Source organism: Cynocephalus volans, chromosome 2, assembly GCF_027409185.1.
Source record: "Cynocephalus volans isolate mCynVol1 chromosome 2, mCynVol1.pri, whole genome shotgun sequence".
NCBI classification, from domain to species: domain Eukaryota; kingdom Metazoa; phylum Chordata; class Mammalia; order Dermoptera; family Cynocephalidae; genus Cynocephalus; species Cynocephalus volans.
This window is the reverse complement of record NC_084461.1, coordinates 703,762-722,183: the sequence shown is the minus strand read 5'-3', so window position 1 is coordinate 722,183 and position 18,422 is coordinate 703,762. Positions and strand designations below refer to the sequence as shown.

General features: G+C 50.2%; 1 protein-coding gene across 1 annotated transcript; it reads right to left on the bottom strand.

The window, feature by feature from the left end:
* Positions 1–653: 653 nt before the first annotated feature.
* TRIP13 (thyroid hormone receptor interactor 13) lies at positions 654–18,291 on the bottom strand. Its single transcript, XM_063087386.1, has 13 exons — positions 18,200–18,291; positions 17,247–17,412; positions 15,629–15,758; positions 14,644–14,699; positions 13,809–13,899; positions 12,537–12,609; positions 9,817–9,880; positions 8,977–9,063; positions 8,598–8,704; positions 6,367–6,520; positions 2,981–3,093; positions 1,847–1,916; positions 654–908 (listed from the first exon to the last, which is right to left on the bottom strand). Exons 1-13 carry the CDS (start codon positions 18,289–18,291, stop codon positions 813–815), a joined length of 1,299 nt encoding a protein of 432 aa, XP_062943456.1. The 3' UTR covers positions 654–812.
* Between the last annotated feature and the right edge of the window lie 131 nt (positions 18,292–18,422).

Sequence of the window (18,422 nt, the reverse complement as noted above, 5' to 3'; positions counted from 1 at the left end):
AACAAAAGGTAACATAGGGTGGACTTCACGCACAGAACGCTAACAGGAAATTTATCTCAGCATGAGATAAAAGCAAATGTAATATCCTGTGGGACACACCAATTACTGATCCACTTATTCCACATTCTGTAGATGTGGACCTTCACTTGAGACGTGAGCAGAGTTACTGAACGCACACCACGAGCCGCAGGAGCAAGAAGCACCCAGCATGGCCGTGCCGCCCGCCACGGTTCACTCCAACATGAGGGTTTGCCCTGTCCCTGCAAAAAGGACCTGCCTGATTATCACAGAAGAAAACTTTACCTAGAATTTCTTCTCAATTTCTGTAACATAGGAATAGGTTTTTCTCATCCATTAAGCAGCCTCCAGAACCTCCAGACTAAATAAACAAGCTCACATCAGAAAGCCATCGCCACCTCCAGCTTGAGGAATGTGTGTGCTTTTAATGCTGTGATGACATGTTATTCAGAGTAATATGGTTTCTCTGTTGTTTCTATAATACCTATACTAACCTTCCTTTTTTAAAAAAACAAAATTTAGCATTGTGTCTGATCAACTGGAAAAAACATACCCAGGCAGTTGTTCACAAAGAGATAAACAGAATTTGAATTATCATTTAAAAACAGCAAAAACAACAAGCTGTTTGTCTTACTAATATGCAGTTTAAAGTAATGTAAATATTACACACTTCTTTTCACAAAGCCCCGATGCATGGGTTTGAGCTTGCAGACCTCAGCAATGCTGTGCAGATCACTGGGCAGCACCAGTCAGGCCGCTCCTCATTAGAAAGTGGCTGCTGGGGAAGCCCAGGATCAGATGTAAGCCGAAAGTTTCTTCCTCTCTTCAAACTGCTTGTCCACTGCCAGAGACAGGGCCTGCAGGAACCCCTCGATGGTGACGGTGGGGGCCTGGAAGGATACATAGTCATTGCTGGGGGTCCCTCCCCCTCGGTGGGGCCACCTGGCAGCAACCACCCCACCCACAGACAGTGCAGAAGGGGCCTCAGTATCACTGGCTGAGCGAAACTGCGCGAGCCCAGGACCAGGCCCAGCCCAGGGCAGGGCTTGTAAATGCAACCAACTCTTTACTTCAGAAAAGGCAAACAAGGTGTGCTAGTGTGCTCTGCTTCTGCAGGTTAGAACAGCTGGCGGGGCAGGCAGGTGGCACCAGGGGTGTCAACTCACTGAGAAGGAGGAGATGCAGCCGGGAGCAGACCTGACCTCTGGATCAGCCAACCTGGAGTTCTTCCCAAGGAAGGGCCCACCCCAAGGACATTGCTGGCTTGTAACCAGAGAATGACGGCAGCCCAGAGCCCTGAGCTCTCGCCTCCCTGCACCCCAGGGCTTCTACTCACCGTCACTGTGTTATCTCAGTGCTGACCACCTGCCCAGCACAGCTACTACTGACCGGATAGAGCACTGGTCAACTCTGATCCAGAAGGAACTGTTTCAAGATCTGTTTCCTCACCTCAGACGTCACTGTGTCTGCTCGAAAACCCTAACCCTCACCCTGACCGGTGGCTGGGGAAGGTGGGGGGTGGGGGGGGCACACATGTGCATGTATGTGTGCATCTGTGCCTGTGTACATGTGCATCTGTGCACGTACACGTGTGCCTGTGTGTGTACGCATGAGCCTGTGCGCAGACACATGGCACAGCCCCCTCGTCCCAAAGGACTCAGGACAGCCCCTCCTCTACAGGTGTCCAGGTTAGCTCCTCCTACTGAGATAAAATAGGGAGACACCCTGACAGCATCAAGAGGAGTTCCCAGCAAGGCTGAGATTATGAACAGCATGTGGGGTGGGAACGGGGCGCCAGGAGGTAGAGGATGGCCCTAAGGAGACGCACCTGGATGTACAGCGCGTGAGCCAGGAAAGGGAGCTTCCTCAGGACCCGGCCGCTGAGGCCTTCACTCTTCCTGCAGAAAAATGACCAAATTCAGGGGTGTCAATTGCATACAGACAACTTGCCCATTTCAGGATCAATTCCCCCGGATATCATGAAACCTGATCTTTAAGGTTGGCCAGGGTGCACTGGAAGCGCAAGCCTCTGAACGACCCCAGCCTCACGGCACTGCTAGCCCAGCCCTCTGGTGGGGCTGGTCTTCCAGACCCTTGCTGCTGCTCCAGGTGGGGCAGAGTCCTTGCTGTCCTTAAGTACCACCTGAGGCTACCATGGTGCCCAGCTCTACAGCCACCATCCTTGAGTTCAGGGACTATGGTGCCTGCCCGGGGGTGAGATGGGGCGTGACTCGGTGGGCATGAGGCATGGAGCGAGGCAGTGGGCACGCAGTCAGCCAGTTCACGTCTTCTATTTTTGCAGAAGTCTCTAAACTATTTATTCTGTCTCCATGTTAACCAATTTAAATTTCTTCACCATATACTCCAAATCTTTAAAAGAAATACTGCATTCTTCATGTTATCCCTCGTTCAAAACCTTCCAAGCTCTTCATGCCTTCAGAATAAAGTCCAAACTCTGGCCAGAAACCTGAGACTCTCGCTGCTCAGGCCTCCCACCTCTCCAGCACCAACTCCCTGGTCTCTGTTCTACATCCACTGGGAGATCCCTAACGCTGCTCCAGCAGCCCTCCCCAGTTCTCTCCAAATGTACCCCAGTTTCAATTGTCCTTCAAATCTCTGCCTCATCTTCCTACCTCCTCTCTCCGCCTCCCTTGACCACCATGGCCATTTCCCCCTCTTGACTTTGGGACACTTGGAAGCACTGTCCGCCATAGGCCTGTGGCATGAACGTCAGTCATTTGCACTGCTCATGGGTTCCCTGTCCTTTGGGAGGAGGTTGCTGTGCTGCATGTCTCAGTTCACTCGCACAAACACAGACATGCACATGTGTAAACACGTATGTCAGCCTGTGCGGCATCTTAACAGCTTACATCCAGACCTGGCCTCCTCAGAGAAAACTACGACTTCCCAGTTAACATAGCAGATGGATTTTTCTCGGTTAAAAAATGAGTTCAGTTCGCACCTTGAAATTTCACTCAAAAGGAGACTCAATTTTGACACGTTGTTCTCAAGGAAGCCGATCATCTCCAGCTCGCGGAGGGTCAGCAGCTGCTGGCGAGGGTATATGATCTGACACTGGGGAGACAGGCAGAGCGTCAGGACAGAGTCCAGAGTCCAGCACTCACAAGGCAATGTCAGCTGCACCCCGGCCATGTGGAAGCCAGACAGCAATGACTAGCACACAGCTGCACCAGGAAATAAGTACAGGCTGCCTCTCCCCTTCAATTCTCACACCCCCTCCCCAGCACACGCATCCCTGCTTGTTCACACACAGATGAGAAATAACCAAACACGTCTCAGAAACCAAGAGCAACCCATCCTCTTCTGTGTTTCTGGCCAAAATGTTTCCTCGCCTCATGTCACGGCCGCACAGGACTTAGGGCCACCAAGTGCAGCCTCTCATCTCCACTTCAAAGACATGTTAAAACCCACAGATGGGCAGAGCTGGGACTTGGAGCCAGGACATTGGCTGCCTTTTAAAGAAGGTCCTAGTTCCCTTGTTTTTAAGACGAGACTTTTTAGCAGAATGACAGCATCTGATTGGCCAGAGAACAGGGTCCCATAAGTCCACCTCACAACCCACTGGTCTGGAAGCCAGACGCTCTTCGCCAAGCAACCTCACTGAGCATCAAGCTGGCACACTGACGGTCACTACAACTGAAGTCTCACGTAAGCAGCTCCAATTCATGAGCCAGGAGAGAGGACAAAGAAGAAAACGGGACTCTCTGCACATCTAGGAGATTGGTGAGGGCCGAGGGCAAAATTAAGAAGCAAGACTTCTGCTCAGGGTGTTCTGACCTTCCCACTTGACTCACTAAGTGACGCCCCTTGGGTTCCCTGAGGACCCTGCCTCCCGCAGCTTCCCCAGGAACGGTCCTGTTCTGCCTTCTTGTGAAGCTTGCCGCCAGCAGGCATGTGTGAGAACAGGCACAGACCTCAAGCTCTTGATGGCGCGGGCCCAATTACACACTGACAACCTTCAGGATCTGCCAGATAGCCACTATAGCTTCTGAACGTCTCCATTTCACACACACTGCCTGAAGTAAGAAACTGCCTTCCCCTACACTCTCAAGCCCAGAAAAAGTCCACGCTTCTTAGCTAGAACTTGGACCATCCCCTGGATTCACAGAACAAATGCACAAATGTTACCCTGTGAAGGCTGGAGGCCACCTTAAAGGCCCTTAATGACCAACATAAACAGCTTCCTCCAGGACCTGCCCTCAACCCTGGCAGCAGAGCTGCATTCAGAATCTTCCCTCAGTTCACCTGCATTCTCAGGTCAGAGCTCCATGGGGCCCCTTTCCCTCTCTCCCACCCCACAGAAAGTCAGGATGGGACACGCATGCCAGGACAGTTGCAGGGAAAATGATAGTAAATATTCAGGGTCCCTCAGATGTTCAGAATCTTGCCGAGCATTTGATGTAAATATGCATGTGCACCCAGGTGTTCTTTGGTTATCTGACTCCGCCCAGGTGTTCCTGGGTCATGAGACTTAAGTATAAAGGATGAATGGCTCTGATCCACAGTGCCCCCTGCTACGGGGGTGGGGGGTGGGGGTGGGGACGGGACATGGGGGAGGCCACTACTGCTACTGGAAGCTATGGCTGCAAGCTGTTGCTGCCAGGGCCCCTGGGATTCTCTGGGAGCCCAACACCTCCGCTGCTGCTGCCGTAAGCTGATGCTGCTGAGGAAGCTGAAGACTGAGCTCGCATCGGTAACCTTGCTGGTGGCTGCCAAGATCCTTCCCAATTACCTAGCTCACAACCTGCATGTAAGAGGTCTGTGACCCAGTCTGCACAAAAGGTTTGAAGGGTCTGAGCCCTACCCCGACAGCATTGCTGACCCAGGCACCCTCAGGGGTTTCACACCTGAGACAGCTCCCTTTCCCCATCCAGAAGAGGCTGTGTCGTCCTTGCCGAGGACACTGAGGCCCCTGCTCGGCGGTGGCATGAGGAAGTGGCTGCGGGTGTGGCACAGTCCACCCTCCCAGCCAGTGGCAACAATGCCATGACAACTACTGTTCCAGTCCCCACCACTGGCCTGCCTACTTACTGACCACGTCCCCTAAACTCAGGCTCCAAATGAGCTCCTGTAGGCACGGGCATTTGTCTGTCTCCAGAACCCAGTCCCCAGAGTGCCACAGCAGTTCTCCCTAGACTCCCTGTCAGCACTTCCTGCTGCAGTTCTTGTCAAGATCATTAGCACACGCAATCAGAGACAGGAACACTTCACTCAGATGACAGCCCAGTGAGCACAGCCTTCAGTCGGCGTAACCTCCCCATGACCCCATGAGCATGGTCTTCAGTCAGTGTAACCTCTCCATGACCCCCATGAGTGCGGCCTTCAGTCAGTGTAACCTCCCCATGACCCCCATGAGCATGGTCTTCAGTCAGTGTAACCTCCCCATGACCCCCATGAGCATGGTCTTCAGTCAGTGTAACCTCCCCATGACCCCCATGAGTGCAGCCTTCAGTAAGTGTAACCTCCCCATTACCCCCATGAGCGTGGCCTTCAGTCAACGTACTCTCCCCATGACCCCCCGTGAGCGTGGCCTTCAGTCAGCGTAACCTCTCCATGACCCCCATGAGCACGGCCTTCAGTCAGCATAACCTCCCCATGACCCCATGAGCATGGCCTTCAGTCAGCGTAACCTCCCCATGACCCCCATGAGCACGGCCTTCAGTCAGCATAACCTCCCCGTGACCCTATGAGCAGAGGCCATCAGTAACCTAACCATGACCCCATGAGCAGAGCCTTCAGTCAGCATAACCTCTGTGACCCCATGAGAGCAGCCTTCAGTCCGTGTAATCTCTCTGCGAGCTGTGACCCTCAGTGTAACCTCCCCATGAACTATGACCTACAGTTTGTGTAAACTCCAGTGAGCTGTGGCCTTCAGTCCACGTAACCTCTTTATGACCCCATGAGCTGTGACCTTCAGTTGGAATAACCTCCCCATGAGCTGAGTCCACTGTTCATCCTCTTTCAGGTAAGGAAACAGGCCAAGAGAGGCAGGTCCTGTGCAAAGGCCATGGTAACTCAAGACCCAGGATTCACCCAGCAGGCTGACCATGGCCCATTCGCTAACCTCCTACATAGTGGTACCTCAAGTAACGAAAAGTGATGCTCATATTGTGCCAAAAGAACAAAAATATTGAGTTAGTGGCTTTAATTCTGACTAACAACTCAACCTGTCAGGTTCAACAAAACAGTGATTTTCGAGTTAAGAAGACAGCTAGTGCCTGGGCAGAAACACCTTTTTCTGTACTGGAATGAGCTTGTTTTAAACTATGTCAGTTAATGAAGAACACATAAGAAATCTGCTGACCAGAAGAAAAACAACAAAGGCACCTTCATCAGCTCTTCCAAGCAGGAGAGGTAGATCCTGAAGATGGCAGCTGCCGAGGGTGGCCCGATGTACTGCTTGATATCAGCCCTGTCCACGAAGGCCACGTCAATCTTCTCTGTGATGTTGGATGTGGTCAGAATCACCACATTGGAATGCCTGTGGTGGCCAAGAAGCAAGGTCCACAGTCACTGTGTGCCTCGGTGACTCTACCATGTCCCCCCCTCCCCCAACCTGTCGAGGGGATCTTGAGGAGGACGGCCAGCGGGAGGCTGTCAACTGCAAGCAGAGGCTTGGCCAGCACCAGCGCCTTGTCCTGATATAGGCCTGGCGACCTTCAAACTTCTGCCCATCCTCCCATGCTCACTGGGCACTCCTGGGTACAACTCAACTGTGCCAAACAGACCCTCCCTAGGGTCCGTGCTCTGGCTGCTCCTCTGCCTTCGGAAACCCCACCTGATTCATTCCCTCACCATTTCCCCTTGATGATCTAACTTTTGGGCAATGTCCCCAACTGCCCTTTCTACCATAACCCCTGGCACCCTCTGCTACCCCATGCCTGGACAGGGCCATGCAACTTTTAATCACACAGCTCTCCTGGACACACTATGGACTTGAATTATTTATCACGTTTACTGTCTGCTTTCCCCTCTAGCTCCTAAACTACGCAGAGAGGCATCATTGTCTGGTCTGTTTACCGATATCCCCCAAGGGCCCAGCAGGAGCCAGCACAAAGCAGCCACGGAGGCTCCTGGGAGCACACTTCCCAGCCTGCTGAGCCTGGGTGCAGAGTGCGCAGCAATGCTGCCCTTCTGGCTTGGGGTGCAGCGGTCAGCTCTGTGGCCAGGGAGCAGCTTGGAGGGCAAAGGTGGGCAGGGTGAGCCAAGTGAATGCAGAGGTGGGAGCTTTCAGGTCCCTGGTGTCCTGGGCAAAGGGAATAGGGTGCAGGGGTCAGATAAGTGCACAGGCTGCTTAGCCCAGCACCCAGAGTATGGGACTGGATGGAGGCACATGGGAGGCACAGGGCTGGGAACCACAACCCAGGGGTCGAATCTGTCATGCAGGCCAGCAGGAGCAACAGGCAGACCCCCACAGAGGCAGAACCATCTAGAGAGGAGCCTGAGCTAGGAGCAAGATGCAACGGGGAGAAACAGGTGAGAGAAAAACCTGAGGCAGGGCTGCCTCCTTGTTCCTTCCAGAGCCCACGCCCCCTCGTGACCAACGGGGAGGGAAGTCAAAGTTACCCTGTATTCTGGATTGAGCAGCAAGTGCATAGTGAGGCCATGAGTGTAATGAGAACCTCGTAAAGTTAGGGTTCAGGGCCACGTGAGCAGCCTGGGTGCGTGTCTGACATCTGTGGCATCTCAGTGGTGACGGCTGGTCACAGGTTGTGAAGGTCTGTGTTGGGGACTCGCCCACACAGAACTCAGTGTGGTGCTGGAGAAAGAGGTTCACACCAGGAGCACGCACACGGGGAGGAGGAGACCATGACAGGCTGTGCAGAGCCCTGCCCTGAGATGGTGGGGAGATGTGGGCAGCAGACGCTGGAGCAGCATGGAGAGACGCAGGGGTGGCCAGATGCTGCAAGAGGTTCCAGATGAGAGCCAAGCACCCGTGAAGAAGGGGAGCAGTGGCAGGGAAGGCGGGAGTGGAGGGGAGGTGGAGACAGGGAGGGTGTCTCCACCCAGCACAAGGTCCCTGCAGTGGGAGACGAAGCAGGAGGCCACAAGGCTCTCTCCCTTCCTGGCTTGTACCCCCTCCTGCAGCTGACCCCAACAGACAACTGTGTCTCCAGGAAACTAGAGATGCTCTCTACTGTAACACAACAGTGGAGGCCTGGATAAGATATTCTGCAGCAGAATTTAGTTTGCTGTCATTCCACACTCAACAAGCAAGCTGCTAAGCAATGCACTGAATCCCAGGCACCCTGAAGGAGAAAGGGTGCTCTAGAGAAGAGATGCGAAGTCCTGACCAGCATAGGCAGTTGTGAAGCATGACAGACGACACGTTTCTTCCTCATGAGCTGGATTAGTAGCCACCACTCCGTAAAGCCTAACCAACCTTGGGTATAAGGACCTGCAAGGCTGGACTGTGGAGACATGGCATCTGGCCTAACACTACCAACTGCACTTTTAGTTAAGAGAGCTGAGCTGAGACCTCAGCTGTGCAATCACCATGCATCTCTTTGAAGTGACCTCTTCATCCCGCGGGAAGCCGCCGCACGTCAGGGTGTTACCTTTTAATCTGATCGATTTGGGTCAAGACGGCATTGACCACGCGGATGGCATCGGATGGCTCAGCACCTGCCCTACAGGCACTGCGGGCAGCTGTGAGACTCTCCACCTGTGGGGACGGAGCAATGGGTCAAAAAGGACAGCATCCGGCACTCCACAGGCAGCTCCAGGGACATGTGAGCCAAGTGATGGAAGGACAGATGGATGGGTGTAGGACTCAATTCCTGTGAAAAAGGACTGTCCTACACAGGGAGTGCCAGACAGGGGCCCAACAGTGAGGGGAAGGCCAGACTGCCCCAGGAGGAGGCTGCGTCCTGGCAACAGCAAGAGGCAGTTCAGTCTTGGATTTCCTTTAGTCACTCGATATTTAGAAACGCCTACCTCATCAATCAGCACAAACACCAGGGCGTCTTTATCATTGATCAAATCCTGAATCTTCTGGAACATCTTAGTCACCAGCTTGCCACTCTGAAACCAAAACTCTCAGTGTCAATGCCCCGCCATGGCCTGCCACACCAGTTGGCTGCAGAAGCCCACGGTCTCCTAGCTGCCCCTTGGAAAGCTCCCTGAACCAGAGGCCAGGTCGGCACAGGATTTGCTCAGCTAAGTGCTCCTCCACTCTGCTCTGCATGCCAGGACGCTGAGGCGTGAGCCTGCATCTGCTCTTGGCCAGGAGCACTACACAGCCACGTGCACCTACATCTGCCTACCTGTCCACCTCTTACCTTCCTTTTCCCAGCTCACTGACCAGGACCGAGGCGGACCACAGATGCAAACCTGCAGACAGGCTGGGTGCGCTATTCACACGTGCTCCCCATCCTGCCTCACCTTCCACCAGAGGGACAGAGGGGAGGGGTGCCCATGGCGTGACCCGGTCCGACCCACAGTTCACAGACAGTGCCCGAGTGCATGAGGACCCAGGGCGAGCTCGGCAGAGAATGCCAGACCTGTCCCCTTCTAGGCATCTGCTGAATGTCATGTCCCACCTAGACAAAGGCTGGGGGTATGAGCAAGAGAGGGACCTCTCAGGATCAGCAGTTTCCAAGTCACCACCGGGCCATGAAACCTGCTCTGACCATAAAGTTGGCCCATTGTTCCTATTTTCCCATGGCACCTATTCCCTCCTGAAGTTGTTGGAGGAGGATTTGCCTAATGTATGGGACATTTTTTCAACTACATGGTTGACAGTCCAGACAATTAAAGTTAATATTCAATACTTACTTCTGAAAACCACTTAGAAAAAAGGCTGTGGCTGTTAATTTCAATTAATTGGCCATAGCGGTACCTAAGATGATAAAAGGAGTTAAGAAAATTACTTTACAAAGAAGTCTTGTAGCATCCTCGGAGGCAGCCACTTTTACTTCATACAACGTCTCTCAACTGACCAGCATGCCAGCAGTCACCAAGTCATGATATCATTACAGTTGCTGATAAAGTGCTGAGGTACCTAGACCTCTGTGTGCAATCAAGGGTTCTGGATTACGGCAAATTTTTTCCAATAGCCTCATTTGAGTTAAAGAGTAAAAACCCTCTCATTTTTATCTACTTATAACTTACATTTCTATGCTTAAAGAGTATTGGCAGTACTAGTACAGCAAACAAAACAAAATACAAACAGGAGCTGAACATTTCTTCCTCCTTCCATAACACTCCGTAGTGTGTGTTAATTGGTTCCCGGCACAGACCCTGGAATGCTCAGACAGCCAACAGTCAACCTTAACCCAGACTAACAGGATGAAATCTAGAACTGATACTACTCTGCCTACGCAGGAAGCAGCTGATGGACCTGGATGCACCCAGCCTCTGACTAAAATCAAACAGGAAACAAGATTCGGGCAGGGAAACAAGCCAACTCCCAGGTCCTCTTTACAGTTTCTTCCATGTCCAGTCCACAGAAGAAAAAGGGTTACTTTCAAAAAGTTATCATTTACATTCCATTTAAAAAAGAGAAAAAGACCTTCACTAATACTGTTTATAAAGGACGATCGGGTTCAATATTAAAGAAAAATTATAAAACATTTTAACTATTTAATAGAATGAGGAAGAAAGATTAACTAAGGCTACTTTTCACCATCTCTAAGCTACAAAATAAATACGTTTCCAGATCTTTGTACTGGAAATAAGTTACATTTCTTTTAATAACATCTTCACTCTCTGGTGTTTTAGGAAACTGCCCCTAGATATCTTTAAAACACAGATGCCCATACTGGCCAGCTGCAAAAAAAAAAAAATCAATCAATAAATCACAGATGCATTTCAATATGTCAAAACAACAGTCAAGTTGCTAAACATAACGTAAAGGGTTGAAATAAAGCAATTTCCTTATGTAAAAATACTTAGACATTCTTGAAAAAAAGAAAACAGATAAAAGTAAATCTCATAGGAATTCCTCCAGTCCTACCGGAGCAACAGTACAGATTTCCTTCTGCCTTAAACAATGAGAAAATTAGACAAAATAGAGGAAACAACATCTGGTAAGGCTGCTGGACAACGGGCGGTGGAGGAGGGCAAATGAGGTGGGTCCCACCACTGCGCTGCCTTCTGCCTGGAGGCACCTGCCAACCACAAGCATGGGAGGGAACCCAGGCAGAGCAACGGTCATTCTGCAGAGCTGCCAAGACAGAGACCAGTGTGCCGGGAGCTGGGGTGGCTGGAGGGCAGGGCAGAGTTCCAGAGTGGAAGGAGACACAAAGAAAGAATCCCCAAAAATCCTCACAGCGTCCCCTGGTGCCTTTGCTGAGTACTCAACATGTTAGCAGGGCAAATCCCACGTGACTAGGCAGAGTGGCTGCAGAGCTATGAGCCTCATAGTTCCCGCAGCTCACACAGGCTGGGAGGGCGCTCGGTAGAGACCCTAGAAGGACCGCAGTTTAGTATTAAGACTAAACCTAGATCCCTCCCTAACAATGCTTAAAACAAACCTCAAAAGGACCACACCAAATCACAAGTAGCTGAACTGTGACCAGAACAAAACCCAACAGTCTTTAAAGGAAGACAGAGTTCAGATACCTCAAATAACAGCGTTCAGTGTTCAGTCAGAAAGTACTTGACATGCAAAGGAGCAGAAATATGTGACGTAACAAGAAGGAAAACCAGTCAACAGAAACAAATGCTGATCACACTAGCAGACAAGAACATTAACGCAGCTATTGCAGAACTGCTCGCAGACTTTAACAAGAACATGATGAGAAGAGACAGGAAAAGTACAAGAACCAAACGGAGCCCTCAAAGAAGAAAACATACTATCAGAAATAAAAATTCACTGTGTGAAATTAAAAGCAGATTGGACACTGCAGAAAATCAGTGACCTTGAAGATACAGCAATAGAAACCATCCAAAATGAAACAGATATTTTTAAAAACCTGAAAAAAACAGAAGAGAACATCAGTGGCCTGTGGAACAACATCAAACACTCTAACATGCAGATAAACAGATTCCAGGATAAGGGAAAGAAGCAAGGAAATCAGTTGAAGAAACAATGACCAAATATTTTCCAAATGTGATATAAACCACAAACCCTAAAACAGATAGACCCCCAGGGAGAAAGAGACAAATACTCAACTGTAGACTTTGACATTCCTCTCAGGAACTGATCAAACAAGTGGACAGAAAATCAGCATGGATGTCAAGCACCCTGACCTGATCTCTGCAGAACACTCCACCAGCAAGAACAGAAAACACATTAAAGTGCACTGGGAACTTTCACCAGGACAGACCATACACTGGCAATAAACTAAGCCTCCATGAGCTTCAAAAGACTGAAACCATAATGCAAGACTATGCTGGGTAGAGAGGAATTAATTGACTTACACTGAAGGAGAGGAACCTATTCATGTAAAATGAGTAAAAAGAAAAACAGCTTTTAATGTTATAAAACATTGCTGCTTTTTCCAAACATTCCCATTCCCTTTGCACTCCTCTTTCAAATTACCAAAAATTACCTGCTTGAAAGTCTAATGGCCAATTTCTGGGCTAGTGCTTTACACAGGGATGTTTTTCCAGTTCCTGGAGGACCTGTAACAAGATCCAAACAAATAAAAACATAAGCCGCAGTTGTAACAAATTTCTTAAAACAATAGTAGTTGCATTATCCACAGGATATAAGACAATCAACTAAGAGGTATATGCTATTAATGTTATTACAAGTATCTCTTACTAACTTACAAAGAAGTCTGCTAGCAGCTTAAATGCTATAAAAATTCCTCTTTCCTGCACTCCTGTTAGCTTCGGTTCCTCCCTGCACAAGCACTGCCTACTACTTCCTGCATTTTGTGCTGACACCTGTCCTGGTTCTCGCCTTTCTTGATAACTGCAGATAGAGGGATCCCACCCTCATCAGGACTCTCAAGGCACCAATGTGTGCTGTTCCTGGCACCCCATCTTTCACCACGGGTAACTCTCAGCAGGCCTGCTCCATGCCAACCAGAAGAGCGGCTGGGCAGGGCTCCTCTCGTCCAAGCATGGGCCCTGCAGCAGCTCTGAGGTGACCAACTCAGAAGAACAAGCACATGGAACAGGAAATGGAGGCAGGTCCAGTTCTGCTTTCATGCCGTGTTTTCAGCAATTAAAGAGCAAACACACAACTGATTCCAAATGGAAAACAATGTTTTTTTGTTTTTTGTTTTTTTTTTACTAATTAATGTATCTACTGATCGCCTATTCTGATCCTATTAGGACAGTGTTCTGGGAATATCTGCTATTTAAAAGACACAACTGTTTAATATCGTGTATAATCAGACAATCTTAATTGGCATAAAAAGGCTAATCACTGTTGAAGCTTCTACCTTGATACAACTTGGGTACTTTCTTGATTACACTCAATTCCTTTGTCCCTTTTCAACCCAGTGACATTGAAAAAAAACCACAACACCAATATTCCCTTTTGAGAAGAAACAGTTTTCTTTAAAACATGGTTTTTACAGTTTTCAACTCACAAAGTGAGGCTCTGAGAATACTATGTAGAAACATGAGGCAGTTTCCACCCTCGGGAGTTACGATCAGCTGAGAAATGAGGCAGAGTTATCAGAGAAGTTTAATCAGTCAGCTGCAGACAGAGGGCTCAGAGCTGGAGCAGCTTCACACAGGAGTGCTCCAGGGCAACTCTGGCTCCTTCAGAAACACAGAGCTGTGACTCCGTGCAGAAGGAAAAGGGAATAAGAAAAAGCCTAATTTCATGCCATTTATCTTGTCCAGTAAAAATTTACGTGGTTTACCGTGTAGCAGCACCACCCGGTTCCAGGTGATGAGATTGCTGTTGACATTCTTGTCTGAAAACAGTAAGGTTGTCATCACATAATCAAGGAGCTGAAAAAAGAGAAAAAAACAGATAAAGGTTCCAATGAGGCAAAGGTTCCCAGTACATGCTGCCAGGGCTCGCTCCTGAATGGGAAGAGCAAGGCCACCTCTGCAGGGACTGTCACCTCCAAACGCTAACGAGCAACACACAGGATTTTGTCTTAGAAGTCGTCTCAAAAATGAAAGGAAACTATTGAGTATGACTAGTACAAACATAGAGAAGAAACAAAGTGATCACTTTTATTTAAAACATCAACATCAAACAAGATCACTGAGGGATTTACCACGTAACAAGGAAGCTCCTTCCTCTCGATGACACAGTGCCAGGTAAGTACATGGCATACTTATTAAAAAGTAAAAGCCAGCATTCTATGCAGCAGCCCTGAGGGACCAAGTGATGGCCTTCTAGTGTGCCCCATCGTGGGGAAGGACCCCACCCCACAAGGAAGGTGAAGATGCACTGGTCCTCGCCTGGGCCTGCCCGCTCACTCCCCTTCCGACGCCCTGAGCAACAATTCACAACAGGTCCTCTTCACATTCGCCCCCCCCCCCCCCCCCGCCTCAGGGAACTCCCCAAAGGCAGCTCCACTCTGGAGCAATCCTGGAAGACAGAGATCCAGGACACAGGCTGCCGGCAGACTGGGGTCCCCAAAGCCCACTGGAGTCAAGGAGCTCAGAGATGCTGGAGAAAAACTCCATGAGGATTCTTCTTCAAATAATGAGATGTTTTGGAAAAAAAGCACAGCAACTTACGTGTGACTTGACTTCCACATCATACACAAGGCTGTCCCAAAGCCCATGGAATTCCGCTGTGAAAGAGTAAGACAAAGACCTCACGTTAGGAAAGCGTGCAGGACATCCACCTGCCAGGCCTTCCCGGCCACAGATTCTTTCCACTGCTCTGCATGTGGCAGACTAAGTGTAAAGGTTTCAAGTTCTGTTCACATTAAATATGCAAAGTAAATGTGATACATGACTTTTGACAGATAATTAAAAGGAGTAAAGAATTACTTTTTAGGTGTAGGTATCACACACAATTGTCTCTTGTGGACCCATGCTTTCACACGAGCACAGACCGAGTGCTCCACTCTCCCCACGTCACCGCTAGGGGAGTGCAGACAGGCCGAGTCTAGACGTCAGGACCGAATTAACGCCCAGATTCCCACTGCTGGAACACATCGGCATGGTCCACAGAGCAGGGTGGAGAAGGCAGGAGGAGGGGCTGCTCGGCAGGGCAGGCTGACCGGGCAGGAGAGAAGAGCACTGCCTGCATTCCCAGGCAGCTTACACCTATGTAGCACTGTCACAAGGAGCAATGCAGCCTCATCCTGGAAATCTCTACTTTCCTCTTTCATGGTATATAGGTTGAGCATTTCTAATCCGAAACTCTGAAATGCTCCAAAATCAGAAACTTGTTGAGCGCTGATATAATGCTCAAAGGAAACACTCATTGGAGCATTTCAGATTTAGGGTTAGGGATGCTCAAGTGGTACGTACTGTGAAAATATTCCAAAACCTGAAAAAAACCTGAAATCTGAAACACTTCTGGTTCTTAGCACTTTGGATAAGGGCTACTCAACCTGTACTTTCCATAAAAGGTAAAACATTGTAAAATCCTTCAAACCAAGTGAACAAACAAAATCTCCTCAGTGAACTAACGTGGCCAGCCTACGATGTGTGCCTTCCTGACCTTGGCTTTACTTGGCCTGCCCCACACGCCCCTACTGACAGCCTGTACCTGCAGGCAGAACCCAGTGATTTGCTGCAATTATATTTTCTGCCTCTTCCTCCAAATTTTCACTGCTGGGGCCTTCTTCATTCAGCTGGAAGATGTGAAGTGCAAGAGTGCATGCGCTCAGGTCGATGGGCTATGTCAGGAAGAAAAACAGAATAAATCTGCAGAGGTTCAAAATGTCTTACTCTTTAACCCCAGCTCCACAAAGTAGATGCTAAAGTCCAAAAATACTGATTGTAATGTATAGCATGTTAAAGAAACCCTAGCTCTTAGATTACATGAAAAGGTTGTTATATGTAATAAAGCCAGTCCCCTAAATCCAACCTCAGAGATGTTACAGTCCATGATACGCACATACATCTAACCAAATGTTGAGTTCCACAAAGTAGATGCTAAAGTCCAAAAATACTGATTGTAATGTATAGTATGTTAAAGAAACCCTAGCTCTTAGATTACATGAAAAGGTTGTTATATGTAATAAAGCCAGTCCCCTAAATCCAACCTCAGAGATGTTACAGTCCATGATACGCACATACATCTAACCAAATGTTGAGTTCCACCACAGTTTTCTAACATGTGCCTTTTCCCACTTACCACAGCTTGGGGACATCTATCAGTAGATAGAAAGCTATTCCATTCTTTAAACGGCAATATCATATTCGGTGTAGATGTTATCTATCAAATTCGTTTAACCAATCTCTGATGGGTACAGAGTTAAAATATTTCAAATCACTTATTATTAACAATACATCGTAAGCATTTTCTCACATATATCCACAAAACTGCATAACTGCCTGTTAAGATAAATACCTGTAGGTGAATCTGTAGGTGAGAACATGAAAACTTGCGATGGATAGCCCCAATGCCCTCTGGCTGGGCTGTGCTCAGCCGCCCTTCACAATGCACTGGAACACTCTTCCTGCCCCCCAGACTGTCTGAAACCACGCATGTTGGCATCACATTTTGGTAAGAACAAAACTCTGACAATGCCACAAACATCAGTCCTAATTAAAGAATGGGGTGGCCTACCTCATTAGCAAAATCTTAGTGCCAAGCCTATTCTTCAAAACTGGTTTTTTATAAGATAAGAACCGCACAGCTCTAAGTGACGTATCTTCCTTAGAGATAACTTTCAGGTATCCACTGGTGACAAACTTGCCCCAACATGTCCATGCTCTTTCAAAGCTCCCCTAATTCCCACTCATGAACTCAGTAGACTGTGGGGGTAGCCCACGGCAGAATGGGATGAAGAGTTAGCATGAGGCAAGACCACCTTAGCTCCTGGACCCGCACCTCCCACAGTGCTGGCATACTCCAAGCACTCTGTGGTATCTGCTGATTGAAAGAACAAGAAACCAGGGGCGCGGGCCCCTCTGGTGCTGCACACTGCTCTACAGTGCTGTGTTCTAATTCTAGGTTCCAACCTGTCCCCCACCAGGGCCTTGTCTTATTCCCAGCACCTGCTCCTGACAGCCAGCCAGAATGGGTTCAGTCACGCAAACCAACAGACAAGAGATCCTGCCACAATACACTGTCCAAGCAGGAAGAGATAGCCATGATACTGACTCTGTATTCAGCTATGGGGTTAGCTGTTACTTGGCACTGTGAATTAGTAAGTTACCTGTCGGTCTTTAACCCTTAATTCTGTGTCAACAATAGACACAGACTGCACATTTCTGGTCAGAAAAGGTTCATCAAACTCCGTCCACGTGTAATCACCAAACACAATGTTATGTCTGTTGAGAAGCTTCCTAACACTCAGCCGTATGTCTTCTTTTTTCGCAGTGCTAGGAAAACAAAACAGAAGAGACCTAAATTACAACACAAGATTTTAAAATTAAGTACCTTTTCAAAAACAAACCATAAGTAAGAAAGTACATCAGTTAAGAGGACTGACTGGAGTTGGCCTGTCTGCGGATCAAATCTAGACCCCCGTGCCCGCGACTCCACCACCAGCCCCGCGACCCCAAGAAGCTGCCCCGGACTCCCGCTGGAAGAGGGTAGCAGGACGAGCTCTCGCCAAGCCGCTGCGAAGGTGTCGACACGCGCACAGCGCTCGGGGGACGCTGGCGCGGGGCGAGCACGCGGTGTCAGCACAGGGGACGAGGCCCCCAGCTGCTGCCGCCGGAGTCTGCGCCGGGACGCGCTGGGCGGCCCCACCTGGAGCCCGTCCTCCCCCTGCCCAATCTCTGAGGCGGTCCTGCCCGCGCGCGGGGCGTGAGCCGGGCCCCGAACGCTCGGTAGGAGTCTCCAGTCCTGGCGCCGTCGTGCGCGGGTGACTGAACCCAGCGCCTGCAACTGTGCCCGGTGACAGCCGCTCTACACTCTCCGCGTCCCGGACGCCGGACGCCTGACCCAGCCCCGTCCCAGGCGCGGCACCTGCTTCGGGTCCCAGACGCGCTCGGCTCCACTCCCAAAAGGTCGCGTCTGTGGTGACAGGGTCGCGAAAGGGTCCGGAGCAGAGCGCGGCGCCTCAACCTCCCGCGCGGCGTCTGCTCGCGGCCCCGCGCTCACCGCTCCCGTCAGTCACCCGCCTGCGGGCGCAGGTCCGGGCGGGGGGCCGGCTCGACTCACCTGCCGCCGCGCTGATGCACCTCCACGTGGACGGTAGGCGACTCGGCCACGCAGGGCAGCGCCTGCTTCAGGTCGCCCACGGCTTCGTCCATGGCGCCGCCGCGGGGAGAAGCGTGAACCCGGCCGCAGCGTTGCCGCCGCCGCCCCGCGCCCCGCGCCGCCCAGACCCGTCGGCCCCGCCCGAGCTTCGAATCTGCCGCGCGCGACGCACCGCCCCCTAACC

Bases quoted from the DNA above. Each gene is read 5' to 3' on its own strand.
- TRIP13 (XM_063087386.1), bottom strand. From the start codon at position 18,291: ATGGACGAAGCCGTGGGCGACCTGAAGCAGGCGCTGCCCTGCGTGGCC. The intron at 15,759-17,246 runs GTAACTTACTAA...TTCCTGACATAG, and splicing joins TAAGGGTTAAAGACCGACAG to CCCATCGACCTGAGCGCATG. The intron at 3,094-6,366 runs GTGCCTTTGTTG...CTGTCTCCCCAG, and splicing joins GCTTGGAAGAGCTGATGAAG to TGTCAGATCATATACCCTCG.